Below are 19,679 nucleotides of genomic sequence, written 5' to 3' on the forward strand. Positions count from 1 at the left end.
GAATAAGGGTTCAATTTCCACACCACAAAGGGGGGGGGGGTGGCAATAAAATGTATATCAGGAAACTTTACATGCTAATTTTAAAAATCAAAGAAAAATGGAATAAATGCAGAGACAATCCATTTTCACAAATAAGAAAGCTCAATATTGTCAAGATATCAGTTTTCCCATTCTGACCTAGAGAGTCAACATAAACCTAATCAAAACCTTAACATGTTTTGTGTGGAAATCAACAAGCCAATTGTAAAATTTATATGGAGAGCCAAATGATCCTGAATAACCAATACAATATTAGAGAAGAGCAAATTTGGAAAACAGACACTACTCAAATTCAAGAACTACTATAAGGGGGTTGGGGTTGTGGCTCAGAGGTAGAGCGCTCACCTACCATGCATGAGGCACGGAGTTCGATCCTCAGCACCACATAAAAATAAAACAAAGATATTGTGTCCAATATAACTAAAAAATAAATATAAATTTTTTAAAAAGAACTACTATAAGGGACTGGGAATGCAGTTCCGTGATAGAGGACTTGCCTAACTTGCCCTGGGTTCAATCTTTAGCAGAAATAAATAAATAAATAGAAAAATGCATTTTTATCAAGTTACAGTAACCAAAACACTTACTGTGTGGTTTTGGCAAAAGAAAAGACAAATAGATTGATGGAGCTGAATAAACATCCCAGAAATAGAGCCACATAAATACAGTCAACTAGTCTGTTGAAGAAGCAAGATTATTATAAGGGAGAAAACAGTCTTTTCAACAAATGATGCTGGAACAACTGGATATCAAAATACAAAAAAAAAAAAAATCTAGGCAGACTTTAACCCATAACAGAAAAATGACTCAAAGTGGACCACACCACTAAAAATAAAACACAAAACTATAAAACTCTTAAAGGGTAGCATAGGAGAAAATCCAGATGACCTTGGGGCATCATGATGACATTTTAGATATGACACCAAAGAAATGTTCTATGAAGAGAAAAATTGATAAGCTGGATTTTACTAAAACTTCTGTGAAAGACACTGTCGAGAAAGTGAAACGTCAAACCACAGATTGGGAGAAAATATTTGCAAAAGTCATCTGACAATCAGGTAAAGTGGTGCATGTCTGTAATCCCAGCAGCTCAGGAGGCTGAAGCAGGACAGCAAGTTCAAGCCCTGTCTCAGCAACGTAGCAAGACACTAAGCAACTTAGTGAGATTCTGCCTCAAAATATTAAATAAAAAGGAATAGGGATAAAAAGAAAGAAAGAAAAAAGCCATCTGTCAGAGCACTGTTACTCAAACTATACAAAGAATCCTTAAAACTCAACAATAATAAAAGAACAATAGGGATTTAAGGAAATTTGATAGCAAGAAAACAGATAACCCAATTCAAAATGGGAAGGGATGTGAATAGACATTTCTTTAAAGAGGACATACAAGCAACCAGCAAATATTTGAAAAATGGCTCAACATCCTCAGGAAAATGCAAATCAGCAATATGAGGAAATATATTATGTTACACCTTAGAATATTATCAAAACATTAAAATTAAATATTGGTGAAAATGCACGGAAAAGAGAATTCTTGTACAATGTTAATGGGAATGTAAATTAATGCAACTATTATGAAAAACATTATGGGGCTTCTCCAGAAAATAGAACTACATATGGGCCAACAATTTCTCTTCTGAGTATATATTCAAAGGAAATAATATCTAAAAAATAATCTTCATTCTCATACTTATTGTAGCATTACTATAAATATATAGTACCAACCTCAGAACTCATGGATAGATGATTGTATAAAGAAAATGTGATACATATATCACAATGTAACATGTAAACATGTATATCTGCATACAACATAGAATATTATTCAGCCCTGTTTTTTGCAAAATATGGATGAACTTGGAAGATATTATGCTAAGTGAAATAAGCCAGGCACAGAAAGATAAATACTGCATGACCTCATGTATATGTGGGATCTAAAAAAAATCATAGAAAAGATTAGAATGTTGTTTTCCAGAGACTGATGGTAGGCAAGGGGAATAGGGAAATGTTGGTCAAAGGATACAAAGATTCAGTTATACAGAATGAATAAATTTTGGAGATCTAATATGCAGCTTAGTGACTTCAGTTAATAATAATTATACTTAAAGTTTGCTAAGAAAGTAAATCTTAAATTTGTTAAGAAGATATCTTAAAAACAAAACAAAGATAACTAAATAGAGGGTCTGGGGCTGTGTCTCAGTGGTAGTGCACTTGCCTGGCATGTGTGAGGCACTGGGTTTGATTCTCAACATCACATAAAAATAAATAAATAAAATAAAGGTCTATTAATAACTAAAAAAAATTTAAAAAACCAAAACTGAGTAGAAAGTAGGCCTTAAGTAACTATTTAAATTTTTCTAAGAAAGTAGATTTTAAATGATCTCACAAAACAAAATGGTAACTATGTGAAGAGACTGAATACATTTAATTAGCTTGATAGTCATTTCACATTGAGTATGTATGTCAAAAAATCACATTGGATACCTTAAATACACACAATTTTTATTTGTCATTTGTACCTCAATTAATCTGGGGGAAATGGACAAAAGATCTGAAAGACACTCAGCTCAGTGGTAGAGCACTTGCCTAGCATGTGTGAGGGCCTGGGTTTGATTCTCAGCACCACATACAAATAAATAAAATAAAGGTCCATTGACAACTAAAAAACTATTTAAAAAAATAACAATAAGACAAACAGCTGGGAATGTAACTCAGTGGTAGAGTGCCTGCCTAGCATTTGTGAGGCCCTGGGTTCAATCCCCAGCACTGCTAAATAAATGAAAAAATAAACAAATAAGATAAACACAGATGTCAAATAAACATTTGAAAAGATTCTTCACATCATATGTCATTAGGGAACAGCAGATTAAAACAAGATAGTAATATTTATTACAAAGGTCAAAACACTGATAATACCACATGCTGACAAAGATGTGGAGCAACAGATATTTTCATTCATTGTAAAATGAGACAGCCTCTTTGAAAGACATTCTGGCAGTTTCTTGGAAAATTTAACATATTTTTAGAAAACTATCCAGTAATCGTGGTCCTTGGTATTTACCCAAAGGAGACAAAAACTTAAGTCTACAAAATGCCTACACAATCATGTTTATAGCTGCTTTATTCAAAATTACCAAAACTTGGGGCAGGGGTTGTGGCTCAGTAGCAGAGTGCTTGCCTCACACATGTGAAGAACTGGGTTTGATCCTCAGCACCACATAAAAATAAACAAACAAATTAAAGATATTGTGTCCATGTATAACTAAAAAATATTTTTTAAAAAGAAAAAGTAATTCCATTTGGGAAAAAAAAATTACCAAAACTTGAAAACAACCAAGGTGTTCTTTAGGTGAATGGATGAGTAGTAAGCTGTGATACATCCACAAAATGGAATAGTATTCAGCATTAACAAGAATGAACTATCATGCCATGAAAAGACACAGAGGAACCCCAAGTACACAGTAAGTGAAAGAAGTCAATCTGAAAAGGCTACAGGCTCATGATTCCAACTATATGACATTTTAGAAAAGGCAAAACCTTGGAGCCAGTAAACAACAAACAAAGAAGTAAAAAGTCAGCAATTGCCAGGGGTTAGCAGGAAAGAATGATGGATAGGTGACACACATAATATTTTTAAAGCTCTGAAACTGTTCTGTATGGTACCATAGTGTAGATAAATGTCATTATACATTTGTTAAACCATAGAGTGTTCCATACTATGAGTGAACCCTAATATATAAGTATGGTTTGGGGGTGACAATGATTTATAAATGTAGGTTTATTTATTCTCTCTCTCTGCTGAGAACTGGTGATAGATAGGGATGTTGTTAATATGTAGGGTAGTAGATACCTGGGGATTCTCTAATTTTTGTTCAATTTTGTAGTAAACCTAAAACTTCTCTAATAAATAAATAGATAAATAGTTGATTTGTTTTGTTTTGTTTTGCTTACCAGCATCTCCCCAACCTCCTCACCCAGACCTTGCTGGTCAATGAGTACCAAAGTTGTACAGCATGCTGCCTACACAAAATAATACTACATAATATAGTTGAAATTTGCTAAGAAAGTAGATCATAAATGTTTTCAGCACACACATACACACACACGTAACTATGTAAGGTGTGTTGGGTAATCATTTTGTAATGTATACATATATCAAAATGTCTTCTATACAGTAAGTACACACAATTTTTATTGATTATATTTCAAAAAAGCTCAAGGGGGAAAAATTCCTTTTAAAAGGGTTGGGGATGAAGGGCAGCAAATATGACTGAGTCTCCCCACTGAAGCGTTTCTTTCCTATTGAGAGAACAGGTCTCTACATCAGTCTTTTTAATGAAGGATCGCCTGAACATAAAGCTACATGTCATTCATAAAGCCAGTTTTCAAGTGGCTTGCTCAAATGGCACACCTAGTTGATATATTTACAATCTTCACTTGTTTTCACACGACACGTAATTTTTAATATCAAGGATATAATCTTTCAAGAAAATCATATTGAGAAGATCAATTGCTGAGAATTCAGTACTTTCTCTTTTTTTTCTTAATTGTTATGTTTATTGAAAATACAGACTAGTGGCCCTGTGATTAAGTGTCATTGTGGTTGGGTGCTGACTTCAGAAGACATAATTGAAAGGGACTCTTCACAAATACACTCTGAACAGAAGTAAAAAAAATGTACACAGAAGTGACTGACAAGACAGTGCCATTTCAGACATGATCCCTTATAATTAATAAAACTGGAGTCTGATGCTATTTACAATTATACCAGCATTCACGGAGGCCAAGTATGACAGGCAGAGGGCACATTATGGCTACAAACATCTTCTCATACTTCTCAAACAATTGTATATTTTAGCTATGAAGGCCAGTTACCATAGCCCAACTTGTTCTTAAAAAGTAGAATGTCTATGGCCATTAAATCAAAGAGTCTCTTACACCATTCTGGACCCATTCATCTGCAGATAGGAGGAAAAATTGTAAGCGGGTTCTTTATCTCATGCATGTGATGCCCAATCTTCATATGCTGTCCAGTTCCTTTAAGATAAGTGGACTGACTCACTGCAGGGTCTCATAGATGAGGAAGTTCCATAAGGAGAAGATCATGGCCTTGCACATCTTCTGCTTCATCTCCTTCGGATCCAGCTTCAGCTCCAGGCTCTTGATCCTGAGCAGGCGCTTTGTCTCATTAGCTTCCAGCTGCAACATCCTGTTCTCCTCTCCTCCAAATTCAAGTCTTTCTTAATAATGAATGATTCTCTGTACACATTACAGACATAAATAGATCACATACTATAGATTTTATTTATAAAACACATGTAGAAGTTATACCTGAAAATGAAGAAATTCAGGGCAGGAAGGTAAGGTTGTGCACACCAATAATCACAGCTACTCAAGAGGTTGAAGCAGAAAGATTGAAAGTTTGAGGCTAGCCTGAGTGAGCAACATAGCTTGATTTTTATCTCAAAATAAAAAATTAAATATAAGGACTGGGCCCAGTACCTCAGGAGGCTGAGGCAGGAGGATCACAAGTTTGAGACTAACCTCAACAACTTAGTGAAACCCTAAGCAACTTAGTGAGAACCCATCTCAAAATAAAAAGGGCTGGAGGCTGGACACAGGGGTGCATGCCTATAATCCCAGCAGCTTGGGAGGCTAAGACAAGAGGATCACAAGTTCAAAGCCAGCCTCAGCAACGTCGAGGTGCTAAGCAAGTCAGTGAGACCCTATCTTTAAATAAAAGACACAATAGGTCTGGGGATGTGGCTTAGTGGTTGAGTGCCCCTGAGTTCAATCCCCAGTACCCCCAAAAAAATAAAAAAATAAATAAAATAAAAAGGGCTGGAATGTAGCTTAATGGTATGGCATTCCTGGGTTCAATCTGCACCCCACCCCCATCCTGCCACAAACAGGAAGACAGGCCAAATTTCTTTTTACTTTCTTTCCTTTCTTTTTCTTTATTCTCAGTGCTGGAGCTCAAACCCAGGGGCTCACACATGATAGGCAAGTACCCTATCACTGAACTAATTCCCCAGCCCTTAATGATATTTATTATTCTGAGTTTTCCACACTTTCAACAGCATTTCTAATATCACATACTAAGAATCATTTTACTCATCTGTTTCATATGGAGTAGAATTCTGTTAAGTCAAATGTGTTTTTTTAAAGACTTTTTTTTTCTTTTTAATACCTTTATTTCACTTATTTATTTTTATGTGATGCTGAGGATCGAACCCAGGGTCTTGCACGTGAAAGGCGAATGCTCTACCACTGAGCCAAAACCCCAGCCCCAAGTCAATCATTTTAATGGGACTTTATTATCCAGGACAAGGCAAGGTAGTTTTCTTCATTGGCACTCTGAAGATATCTTCCCTGTTTTAGCAGCCAACATGACAACTGAATGGGATTCCCACTCTCTAGCCTCATGAGTCATAAAAGGCTACGTGGAGAGTGGGAAAAACTAAAAATGACGTTTCCCATAAAAGTATTATGCAGCATACATAATTTGATTCCATTTTGTAAAAACTAACACAAAATTGAAACATTAAAAACAATAGGTAGGGCTGGGGTTGTGGGTCAGTGTTAGAGCACTTGCCTAGCAAGTGCAAGGCACTGGGTTTGATTCTCAGCATTGCATACAAATAAATAAATAAAAGAAAGGTACATCAACAACTAAAAAAAATTTTTTTTAATAGTTAACCAGGGTGGGGTTGTGGCTCAGAAGTAGAGCACTAGCCTAGCCTGCATGGGGCACTGGGTTCAATCCTCAGCACCATATAAAGTAAAATACAGACATTGTGTCCACCTATAGCTAAAAAATAAATATTTAAAAAATTTTTTTAAAAATAGCTAACCACTTGCTGCATGGTGCCAGACTTTCAGGAATGGAAATGTATGAAGTTCAGTGGTAGAGTACATACTTAGCATGCACCACACCCTGGGAATGATCCAAACAGAACAAGAAAAAAAAATGATAAGTTAATGCTTGCCAGAATTCCAGAACATAGATATCATCATTTCCATTTGATAGATAAAGAAATCAGCACAAAAGTCTTAATTATCTTGTCCAACACCGTATTGAATGTCCCTGGACTATTTCCCTAATTTCATTTGCCTTCTCCTTCCAACTTTGTGTTTGGAAATATACTATGCCCTCTAACACCCAGCATAGAAAACCCACTTCAAGACCTTTCTGATCACGAAGTTGGGAGCATGCCTTCTCCATCTCCACAAGATAGTATAATAATTGCATGAATATGTGACATGTGATCTCATACTGTACTATAACTTTTCATGTCTTATCACATCAAGCAGTTCAAACTTCTTGTGAGGGTATGGACTGTATCATACACATAATCATTTAAAGGTGTTTTAATAGATCAAATAATCATATAAATGCTGTTCAGTGCATATCAAAAAATGAATTCCCAGATTGTCTGTCCAACAAAATGGAATACCTAGTATCCTTAGATTGGGTTTTTCCAGAGGCAGAATCTGAGACAAAGTTACAAGTGGAAGAGATTTATTAAGGAAGTGCTACTGGGGCAGATTAGTAAGGGAATGAGGGAAATGGAATAAGGAAAAGGAGATAAACAAACAAGTGTATACATTTACATAAATTTCTAGAGTTGGTCTGATTCTGAAGAGAGCTCTGGAGCAAAAGTTACATCCCTGAGTTCATCCAGTCTTAAAGAGAGAGCTGGGCTTCTGTATGCCCTGACCAGTCAGTGGCTGGCTACCAGCTGTCTTGGAGAACTTGAGCTCCCAGGCATCTCCAACCTTCCAACCTGAGATGATTCTATCCAAAGATGCAAGGCAATCCTTCAAAGCAAGTTGGCAGTGTAGACTGAGGAGATTCTGAGGGTGTCTGAGCAGAGTTCCAGTGTATACAATGCACCTGGCAACAGTTTTTTGAGGGCTTCTTTGATTCATTCTGATCAATGTGATCCTGTTGACCCTTGTATTTTTGTCTGTTTTTCTTTTCTTCATTTTTGGTCTGTTGGCTAATTTACACCCTACTGGTTTGTGTTGGTTTATACAAAACATAACAAAATTTTTAAAAATTATTCTTAAACCAAAATACCAGAAAATCCAAAGATTTGTATCTAAAAAAAGGAAACCATAAAAGTCCTGGATGAAGGCTTATGGCTGCTTTGGGAAGTAGGAGTTTGAGAAGGTTAAATGGCTCTACAGAAGGAAATGGAAAGAATTTTTTTTTTTCTGTTGGTTTGTTTTTTCTATTTTTCGAGGGCAAACACAGAGGAAAGAGGAGTGAGTACAGAAACAAGGGATGCAGCCAAATGACTGCTGGGAGCAAGAGTATCTGATGTTTGATTTTAAGATGCTTATGTGCCCCCACCTCCCTAAACATACATTGTACCACCTACTCAAAACCTCCAGTAAATAGGAGTTGGTTTTGGTATGAAAACTAAGGAACGGAATGAAGACAGAGTAAAGATCAAATTGCTGATTGCAGAACAAGAATTCAGTCTGAGCCAGAGGACCATGAGACCATGACTCCACAGGGAATACACAGCAGTCTTGGCCAAGGCACTGGGTTTCCTTCTCCCCAAGGCGTGGAATAGGAACACACAAGCCAGTTTATCTAGATCCATCTGATAACTAGGGAAGCTAAAGAGCTTCATACCTTTGAGATGTTTTATAAAATAACATACAATCATATGGGAAAAGATACATGAATTGGGGAAAAAACACAAAACAAAGAAGAGACAAAGACAAAACCAGAACTTGAGAGTTCAGATTCCTAGTCCAGCCTATACATGATTGTTCCCAATAGCAATTTGCAGTGGTACAGGCCAAGTCGCTGACCAAGTCTGAGGCTTTTCTGAAAACTTTAATAATAAACAGAGCATCTAAAAAATGAGTTCATTTAAATCTTTTCTGTGTCATAGCTGTCTGAGAAGCTGTTCTCCTACTCACACAGCTCAAATCCAAGCTGCTCTATGAACTTGGTAAAACTGCTGGCTAAAATTTCCTTTTCCATGATGCATTAAATTTCTTCCACAATATGCTTTTAAATTTTTAAAGAATTGATTTACTTATTTTCATACTGGGGACTGAATCCAGGGGTGCTATACTCCCAGTCCCCCCCCCCTTTTTAAAGTATTTTCTCTAGTAGATGGACACATGTCTTTATTTTATTTTTATGTGATGCTGAGGATGGAACCCAGTACTTCACATGAGCCAGGCAAGTGCTCTGATAACTGAGTCACAACCCTAGCCCACTCCCAGTCTTTTATTTTGAGACAGGGTCTCATCAAGTTGCTGAGTCTGGCCTTGAACTTTCGATCCTTCAGCCTCATCCTCTCCAGTCCCTGGGATTGGGATTACAGGTGAGTGCCCCCAGACCCAGCCTCTCTATTCTTTTTTTTTTAATACAAAATTTTCTTTTGTTTTTGTTTTTGGTATTGGGGATTGAACCTAGAGATGCTTTATCACTGAGCCATATCCCCAGCCCTTTTTATTATTTATTTAAATACAAGTTCTCACTAAGTTGCTTAGGGCCTTGCTAAATTGCTACAACTGACCTTAATCTTGCTTCTTCTTCTTTTTCTGTTTATTTGTTTGTTTGGTCTCTAACTTGCAATCCTTTTGTCTCAGCCTCTTTGAATCACTGGGACTAGGATTATAGGCTTGTGCCACCATGCCTGGCCTTTTTTTTTTTTTTTTCTTTTCTTTTTCTTTTTAAGAATTTTGGTATGACAGCAAAGAGGACTGTTCAAGACCTGAAAACTTTTAGAATGGTAAAGAGCAATTCCTAAGACCAGAGTAGTTACTATATGTATACTATGGAAGTAAGAAGGCTTTGGGGTTTTTTAAAAACATCAATTAGTTCTCTGTGATTAGGGATGAAGATTAGAGATACAATGGGGTTTATAATCCATATTTTTGGCAAAAGGAGGTTACTGAAGACTTTTGAGTAAAAGAGTAACTTTAGATTTTTTTAAACTTTATTTTTACTTGTAGATGGACACAATACCTTTATTTTATATGTTTATTTTTATGTGATGCTGAGGACCGAATCCAGTGCCTCACACATGGCTAGGCAAGTGATCTACCACTGAGCTCCAGCCCCAGGTCCAGCCCATAACATTAGATCTTGAATGGGAAATTTCACTGGTTGCAAAAGTACAGAACAGTCAAAGGGAAGTCAGTTTTCTTAGTCTGGGTCGCTGTTACAAAATACCATAGGCTTAAACAATAGACATTTATTTCCCAGAGTTACAAAGACTGGAAAGCCTAAAGTTAGAGTGTCAGTAAGGTTAGGTTATGGTAAGGGTGATCTTCCTATAGTTGGTAGCTTTACTGCTGCAAAGATATGGGTGAAGAAGAGATGGGTACAGGCTGTGGCTGTGGCTGTGGCTATAGCTCAGTGGCAAAGCGCTTACCCAGTGTGTGTGAGGCACTGGGTTTAATCCTTAGCACCACATAAAAAATAAACAAATAAAATAAAGGCATGCTGTCCATCTACAACTACAAAAAATTTTTTTAAAAAGAAGAGATGGGGGCTGGGGATGTGGCTCAAGTGGTAGCGCACTTGCCTAGCATACGTGAGGCACTGGGTTCGATTCTCAGCACCACATAAATATAAAATAAAGAAATTGTGTCCATCTAAAACTAAAAAATAAATATTAAAAAAAGAAGAGATGGGTGGGCGACTACTCTCTGTTCTCTTCTTATAAGGACTATTGAACCACAACACTTAAAAGGTTGTTTTTTTGTTTGTGGGTTTTTTTTTGTTTTGTTTTGTTTTTTTTTTTTTTTGAGCCATTATAAATGTTAGAAAAGGAACAGGACCTGGAACAAGTTCTGAAAATATTTGTAACAAGGCTAGTTAGCAACTGAAAAAAAAATTGTCCACTGGACCTAAGAGCATTTTTATAACAAAATTGGCAAAGGGGAACATGAATTATTTACATTGCACTGACATTGTCTGTAGTTAAGAGAGGCAGGATAACATGAAGTGAGGGAAGTTTGAGGACGGGGAACAATTCATATGGAAAAGAACTTGCTGGTTCTGGAATCAATAATCTGGAAAATGCATGCATAAACTGGATGTAATAGCACTTGGTGGTCTACCACGTGGGGTCTGAGCCAATGTTTCAACCTATATTCATGAATGTGGAGCAAACTTTTGTTGGTTTCATCCGGTAGCTGTTAACTGATTGTTTTCTTTTATCCCAGCCTCCCCATCCTCTAATCCTAGTAACTAAATTTAAGAGTTCACAGAAAGTTTCTTTTCTCAGGTATAAGGATGGCCTTAGGCCTTAGCCTAAGCAATTCCATTTTAAAACTCCACTTTGAAACCTGCAGTCTCACCAGGCACACCTACAGAGCCCTCCAATATAATCATCAGGCATAGCCCTGACATAAACAAGTCACTTCTCCCTACCCTGACAAGCTCAGAGTGAAGACTCTGTCTTGTTGCTTACTCCGATGAAGGGGAGAGGAAAGAAAATCAGGGCGGGGACCACCAAACCAGATGCTTTAACCCCAGGGCAAATGATGTCACTAAGAAACTCGGTGGCAGCTGATAGGGATTGAAAGGGTGGTCAGAATCCCCAAAATTTAGTATAGATGATGGAGCAAATGAACACACATTCAGCCAGCTGACACCGATGCCCTCATGCCAGACAGTCTGATGAGGACCTGGACTGACATCCCAACTCTTCTCATTGTTTGCTTGATCCTCTGCATCTTCCTCACTGCTCTCAAACTCTACAGCCACATCTTGACCCTGGTGAGAACTGCAACTTCTCTCTACTACCCTCTCCTCAACCAGCTGTCAGCTCCACACCAGGAGAAGCCTGCCTTGGTCCCTGACCTGATTACCGCTGTCTGAGTGTGCATCTGCTGGACTTAGAGCCTAAGGCTTGAGGCTTTAGATCTAAAGCACTTGAGCTTAGCATGCAGAGGGAATGTCTGTAATGAGCCTGTCATGATTAAGAGTGTTTTCAGGGGCTGGGGATGTGGCTCAAGCGGTAGCACGCTTGCCTGGCATGCGTGCGGCCCGGGTTCAATCCTCAGCACCACATACAAACAAAGATGTTGTGTCTGCCAATAACTAAAAAATAAATATTAAAAAAAAGAGAGTTTTCAGTGTTTAGAATTAATTTAGAATTGTTTGCTGTGGATTGATTATGTCTATTGCAGTGCCTAGCATTAAGGATTGTCATTTTCTTTATTAAGAGTGGGAGTTGGAGTTGTGGCTCTAAGGTAGAGCACTTGCCTAGCATGTGTGAGGCCCTGGGTTGGATATTCAGCACCACATAAAAATAAATAAATAAAATAAAGTTATTATGTCCAACCACAACTAAAAAAATAAAAAATATTTTAAAAAAAGAACCTATAGAGTGAAATTGTATTGAGTGGTTTGAGTGAATAAAGCACTGAAAGAGGCAGAAGAGCGTGAACATTCTTTATTTCTCCCCCTTGACTGCACAAGTCACACCTTTCCCCATCATGATATCAGGGCACTCATCTTGTCAGGAGGACTTCATTCTATTGACTTCATATAAACCTAATCACTGCCTAAAGTTCTCAGATCCTAATAACATCACATAGAAGGTTTGGGCTTTGAAATATGAATTTTGGAAAGGCCCGAAAATCTCAGGTGGTGTTAGTTCCAGTCCAAGCACAAAAGCCTAAGAAACAGAAGAGCCAATGGTATAAGATTCAGTCTGAGTCTGAAGGCAGGAGACAATTCATGCCCTAGTTCAAGGACCTAGAAAACAAATTTTGTATTACTCAGTCTTTTGTTCTTTTCAGGCCTTCAGTGGATTAAGTGAGGCATGCTCGCTCTGAGGAGGGCAACATGCCATCATCAGTCTGATTCTAATGTTAATCTCATCCAGAGGTAACAGATACAAACAGAATAATATTTAACCAAATATTTGGGTACCTATATTCCAGGCATTTTGATACACAAAAGCCAACAGGCTTCCCACTTTCATTTTTAGACTTTGTTGAGTTTTGTACACAAGTACAGAATCATGATTTGATTACTGCTTGTGTCACAGTATTTCTATAATTCGGACACTTAAATATATATATATATATATATATATATATATATATATATATATATATATATATATATATTNAATTGCACTACTATAAACATTAGTGTGGTTATATCACTATAGTATGCTGATTTTATTTCTTTTAGATAAATACCACGGAGTGTAAGAGCTGGGTCTTATGGGTATTCCATTCCTAGTTTTTTGAGGAATCTCTGTACGGCTTTTTAGGGTAGTCAAACCAGTGATTTTCTTAAAGCAACATTTACTTCTTTATTATACTTCTGAGAAAATACAAAAGCAAATTATTTGCAATAAAGTATTCTCGGGATATGTTTTAGTCAGCTTTTTTTTTGCTGCTGTGACTAAAAGACCCCACTAAAAGACCCCTCTATAAAGAGGAGACAAAGTTTATTTGGGGACTCACAGTTTCAGAGGTCTCCATTCATAGACCACTGGCTCCATTCCTTGGGGCTGTAAGTGAGGAAGAACATCATGGCGGAAGAGTATGGCAGAGGGAAGTGGCTCACATGATGATCAAGAAGCAGAGAGAGAGAGAGAGAAGAGAGAGAGACTCTACCCTCCAGATACAAAATATACACCCCAAAACCATGCCCCCAATGCCCACCTCCTCCAGCCTCACCCTACCTGCCTTCAGTTACCACCCAGTTAATCCCATCAGTGGATTAATTCACTGATTGGGTTAAGATTCTCAAACCCAATCATTTCAACTTTCTTGTATTGTCTCACACATGAGCTTTGGGGGTATATACATCAGATCCAAACCATAACAAGGTAAGAAGCCTTGATGTGGGGATATTACTGCTGGAAGTCTGTCTGTCACATAGTTGGTTTCATCTCTATATGCTCCTATACATTTGCTTCCAGAAAGTGTTGAGTGCTAAAATCCTTCACTATTTTGTTCAACGTGTTTTACCAATATACATCTTTACAGGCTTCACCATTACACATATAATAAATAATTGCTTCATCAATAACAGACATTTAGGGGCTGGGGTTCTGGCTCAGTGGTAGCATGTATGAGGCACTGGGTTGAATCCTTAGCACCCATAAAAAATAAAATAAAGATATTTTGTCCACCTAAAACTAAAAAATAAATATTTTTTAAAAATCACAGACATTTATCCAATATTTAAAAAAAGAACTGGACTATATATGATCAAAATGTGCATGAGTGAGCACGTGCGCGTGCGCGCGCGCACGCGCGCGCGCACACACACACACACACACACACACACACACACAAACTTAAATGTGTTTGTTAATTGCATTTTTTTTTAAACTAAGAACTTAGCCCAGGAACTTTATTGCTGGGCTACATACCCAGCCCTTTTTATTTTTTTTATTTTGAGACAGGGTCTTGATAAATTGCTGAGGGTCTTGTTAAGTTGCCAAGGCTGGCCTTGGTCTGGAGATCCTCTTGCCTCAGCCTCCCGTATTGATGGGATTTCAGGCATGTGCCACCATGCCCAGTTTAAATGTCACTTTAAAAAAAATTTTTTAGTTGTCAATGGACCTTTGTTTATTTATTTATATGTGGTGCTGAGAATTGAATCCAGGGCCTCACACATGCTAGGCAAGTTCTCTACCACTGAGCCACAACCCTAGCCCTTATGTCACTTCTAATAGAATGGTTTCAAGTAATTTTTAAAAAAATTTTTTTGAGCATGTCTCTCTACAATAATGGAAAATTTTATTATAAGAAAATATATGAGAGGTTGAAGTTGTGGCTCAGCAGTGGAGCGCTTGTCTCGCACATGTGAGGCACTGGATTTGGTCTTCAGCACCACATAAAAATAAATAAAAAAAATAAAGGTATTGTGCCCATCTACAACTAAAAATATTTTTTAAAAAAGAAAACATATGAACATATTCTGTGCATTTTGAATGAACTTCAGCTCTAGAATGGTAATTGAAATATATCACTGTCAAAATAATTGTAGGAAACTATGCGCAGTTCTGACTATCAATAATCTCAGAAATTCAGGTTTTTCTGAGTTTCTTGTATTTTCATTGTTTCAAACTTACAACCAAAATTTATTCCTTTTAATCACTGCCTCATTTCCCATTTAAAAATACAATATAAAACGTATTGTAGGGCTGGGATTGTGGCTCAGCAGTAGAGTGCTCGCCCGTGCTAGGGACCCGGGTTCCATCCTCAGCACCACATAAAAATAAAGGCATTGTGCTGTGTCCATCTACACCAAAAATAAATATTAAAAAAACCAAAAAACGTATTGTAAGTCATTGTGGCAGTCCACCTACAAAAGTGGTCCTGTTATAAACTGGATGTGAGGTATCCCCCCAAAACTCCTATGTTAATATAAGAATGTTCAGAGGTAAAGTGATTGGAATGTAAGAGATATGACTTTATCCATCCATCCTAATTTTTTTTCTTTTTTTTTAATTTTTATTGTTGGTTGTTCAAAACATTACATAGTTCTTGATATATCATATTTCACACTTTGATTCAAGTGGGTTATGAACTCCCATTTTTACCCCGTATACAGATTGCAGAATCACATCAGTTACACATCCATTGATTTACATATTGCCATACTAGTGTCTGTTGTATTCTGCTGCCTTTCCTATCCTCTACATTTTTTTCTTTTTAAATTTTTTTTATAGTTGTAATCAGACAGAATACCTTTATTTGTTTATTTTTATGTAGTGCTGAGGATTGAACTCAGTGACTTACCTGCACTAGGTGAGCACTCTACCACTGAGCCACAACCCCAATCCCTTTAATTCATTCTTGTCAAATGTTTTGGTCACAGTGACAAAAAAATGCTGACTGAAACAGGTCCCCATCCTTGCCTTAATACAGTTTCATTCCTCAGTAGAGTTCTTTCTCATACTGAATAGGGTTGACCTGAGTAAATCATAGGCAACTATGGAGATGATGGTGCTTGACTCTTGATACTAAGTGGAAAAATATATTGTGGCTTTCTTCTTGGTATTTCTTGGATTATTCACTTTGGCGGAAATCAGCTTCCGTGTCATAAAGACAATCACGACAGCATGAGGAGCGATCTATAAGGTGAGGAGCTGAGGCCTCCTGACAAAGTTCGATGAATGAGCCACCATGGAAGCTGATTCTCTAACCCCAGTCTAGTCTTCAGGTTACTGCATCGCTGGCTAACATCTTGTTTGTAACTTCATAAAAGAACTAGAACCAAATCATTCAGGTAAGCTTCTCCTAGCCCACCAAAATCTGTGAGATCGTAAATAGATATTGTTGTTTTAGACCATTAATGCTGAAGCAACCTAACACAGAAAATCAGGCAGAAAGTGAAGTTGCAAAATAAACTTCTTAGTAGTTTTTTTTCCTTATCAGAAAACTCAGCTAAATCAAATGAAAAAGTGCCATTTAAAACAAAACATCTAGTCACAGACCAGGCGCAATGGCCTGTAGTTTCAATGACTTAGGAGGCTGAAGGAGGAGGATCACGAGTTCAAAGCCAGCCTCAGCAATTTAGCAAGGCCCTAAGCAATTTAGCAAGGCCCTAAGCATATAGTGACACTCTCTCAAAAAATAAAATAAAATAAAAAGGGTTATGAATCAATGGAATATTACTCAGCAATAAAAGAGAATAAAATCATAGCATTTGCAGGTAAATGGATGGAGTTAGAGAAGATAATGCTAAGTGAATTTAGCCAATCCCAAATAACCAAATGCTGAATGTTTTCTCTGATATAAGGAGGCTGATTCATAGTGGAATAGGGAGAGGGAGCATGGAAGGAATAGACAAACTCTAGATAGGGCAGAGGGGTGGGAGGGAAAGGGAGGGGGCATGGGGTTATAAATGATGATGAACTTGATGATCATTATTATCCAACGTACATGTATAAAGACACGAATTGGTGTGAATATACTTTGTATACAACCAGAGATATGAAAAATTGTGCTCTATATGTGTAATATGAATTGTAATGGTTTCCACTGTCATATATAAATAAAAAATAAAGGGTTATGAATGTGGCCCTGGGTAACTGGGATAAAAATTTATTTTATGGGAGTTAATAAGTTTTTTTGTCACACAAAAATACTTTAAATTTAAAGTTATTATCTTCCATATCTTCCATAATGTAGGAAATTTATTTCTATAAATATTGACTGACTGTTGCAGCCTTCAGATTTAACTCAATCCCCACTTCAACTACAAATCCCCCTCGATATTTTGTATGTGTATGTTGGACATTAAACCCAGGGTCTCTTGCATATGCTAGTACCACTGAGCTACACCCCCAGCCCCACATATTTCTTTTTATTGTTTTTCTTTTTTTAGTTTTTCTTTTTTTGAGTCCAAATGATGTCATCGTAGTCTATCTTTACCATCGTCTAACATATCTTTGACACATTTGGCAGGAAGACGTCACTGGATTTCCTGACAACATCAAATCACCAAATTTTCCTATCATTCATTGTGCATCAAATTTTCTGTTTTCCACGTTTTTTTTTTTATGGAAAACAAGACTTTGGCTTCTATGAAAAAGTGGTATATGATTTTCCATGTTGAATGCATGTCGCTTAAAAATTCCAATAAGAACTCCCTTATACAGACTCCAGGAACCACTTGAACCAATTTGGCCACAATTGCTGAGCTCTGCTTGGCATTTCCTGCCTCTGCATCCAAACTACTTCTCATGCCTGAGATTCTTTCTCTGCCCTTCTCTGGGGAAATCATGCCCATGCTATCAATCATTTGCTTCTCTGTCGAAAAGCTTCTCTTGAATCTTCCACCTTGGATCATCTTTGCTTATGACTATTTCACATTTGACATCTGAAATATTAATATTTTGGGGATTGCAACTTAGAGGTTAAATTCTTCTCCCCTAGAATTTAAGTTCCTTCTGTTTTTGAATTATCCTTCTTAAGAGTTTAACTCAAATTCTTAAAAATGATAGGAGGTCCAAAGGCATTTCTCAATTGAAGGGTTATGAGAATAAGTCCTGTTGTATCCTGGGACTCAGTGAGAAGTTTGCAAAATAGGAACCATGGGTGGTACAGAGCTGGGAAGAGCCTTCCCAATAGGGAAAATTGCAGAAACTCCACAATCCCCAGTGCATTCTCAACTCAATCCCCACTTCAGCTGCAAATCCCCCTCGACATTTTGTGTGTGTATGTTGGACATTAAACACTGGATCTCTTACATATTCTAGAACCACTGAGCTACACCCCCAACCCCACATGTTTCTTTTTACTGTTTTTTTGTTTTAGTTGTAGATTGACAAAATACCTTTATTTTGTTTATTTAGTTTTTTAATGTGGCACTGGAGATCAAACCCTGTGCATCATGTGTGCTAGGTTTCTTATGGTATAGGAAACATCTACATTCTTTCATGATCATTCACTAAAATGTGTCTTGGAGCATATGTGTATTTTTTTTATTTTTGGAGCAAGGTTACTAGGGATTGAACTCAGGGGCACTTGACCACTGAGCCACAACCCCATCCCTATTTTTATTTTTAAATTTTTTATTGTAATTGTAGATGGACATCATGTTTTATTTTATTTGTTCATTTTTATGTGGTGCTGAGGATCAAACCCAGTGCCTCACACGTGCAAGGCAAATACTCTGCCACTGAGGCAACCCCAGTCCTGTTTTTATCTTTTAAAATGTAACTCATAGAAAAAAATTAATTATATCTTTTATATGTTCACATATATATTTCTATCGGTGACACTGCAATAGATCATAACTGTTTTATCATATTTCCCTGTTTTAATCCCCTTTAAAATTTTTTATTTGTTTCAATTAGTTATACATGACAATGGAATACATTGTGCACTTTGATATATCATACAAAGATGGGAATATAATTTCTCATTTTTCTGAGTGTACATGTTGCAGAATCATATTGGTCATGCAGTCACATATATACATACAGCAATCATGTCTGTTTCATTCTATTGTCTTTCCTATCCCCACATCCCCTCCCCTCCCCTCCCATCACTTTCCTCTACCTAATCTAAGGTAACACTAGTCTTCCCTAGTGCCCCGCCGCCTTATTGTGAATCTGCATCTGCATATTAGAGAAAACATTCCAAGCCTTTGGTTTTGTGGGATTGGCTCATTTCACTTAGCATGATATTCTCCAAATCCAACCATTTACTGACAAATGCCATAATTTCACTCTTCTTTAAAGCTGAGAAATATTCCATTGAGTATATATACCACATTTTTTTTATCCATTCATGTATTGAGGGACACCTAGTTTGGTTCCATACTCTAGCTATCGTGAATTGAGCTGCTATGAACATTAATGTGGCTGCATCACTATAGTATGCTGATTTAAAGTCCTTTGGGTATAAACCAAGGAGTGGGATAGCTGGATCAAATGGTGGTTCCATTCCCAGTTTTCTGAGTAATCTCCATACTGCTTTCCATAGTGGTTGCACCAATTTGCAGTCCCACCAGCAATGTATGAGTGTACCTTTTTCACCACATCCTTGCTAACATTTATTGTTGCCTGTATTCTTGATGATTACCATTCTGACAGGAGTGAGATGAAATCTTAAAGTAGTTTTCATTTGCATTTCTCTAATTGCTAGAAATGTTGAACACTTTTTCACAT

The 19,679-nt window shown here is 37.1% G+C and overlaps 1 protein-coding gene and 1 pseudogene across 1 annotated transcript in view; both read right to left on the bottom strand.

Moving 5' to 3' along the window:
* Positions 1–4,982, bottom strand: part of LOC107145114 — a 16,742-nt gene extending 11,760 nt beyond the window's left edge. Inside the window, 1 exon segment of the mRNA XM_015488938.1 lies at positions 4,978–4,982. Coding sequence (XP_015344424.1) covers positions 4,978–4,982 — 5 coding nt within the window.
* A 76-nt stretch (positions 4,983–5,058) lies between these two features.
* On the bottom strand, positions 5,059–5,247 carry LOC107145115 (annotated as a pseudogene).
* Positions 5,248–19,679: the final 14,432 nt, after the last annotated feature.

This window comes from Marmota marmota, unplaced genomic scaffold (assembly GCF_001458135.2).
Source record: "Marmota marmota marmota unplaced genomic scaffold, marMar, whole genome shotgun sequence".
NCBI lineage: Eukaryota > Metazoa > Chordata > Mammalia > Rodentia > Sciuridae > Marmota > Marmota marmota.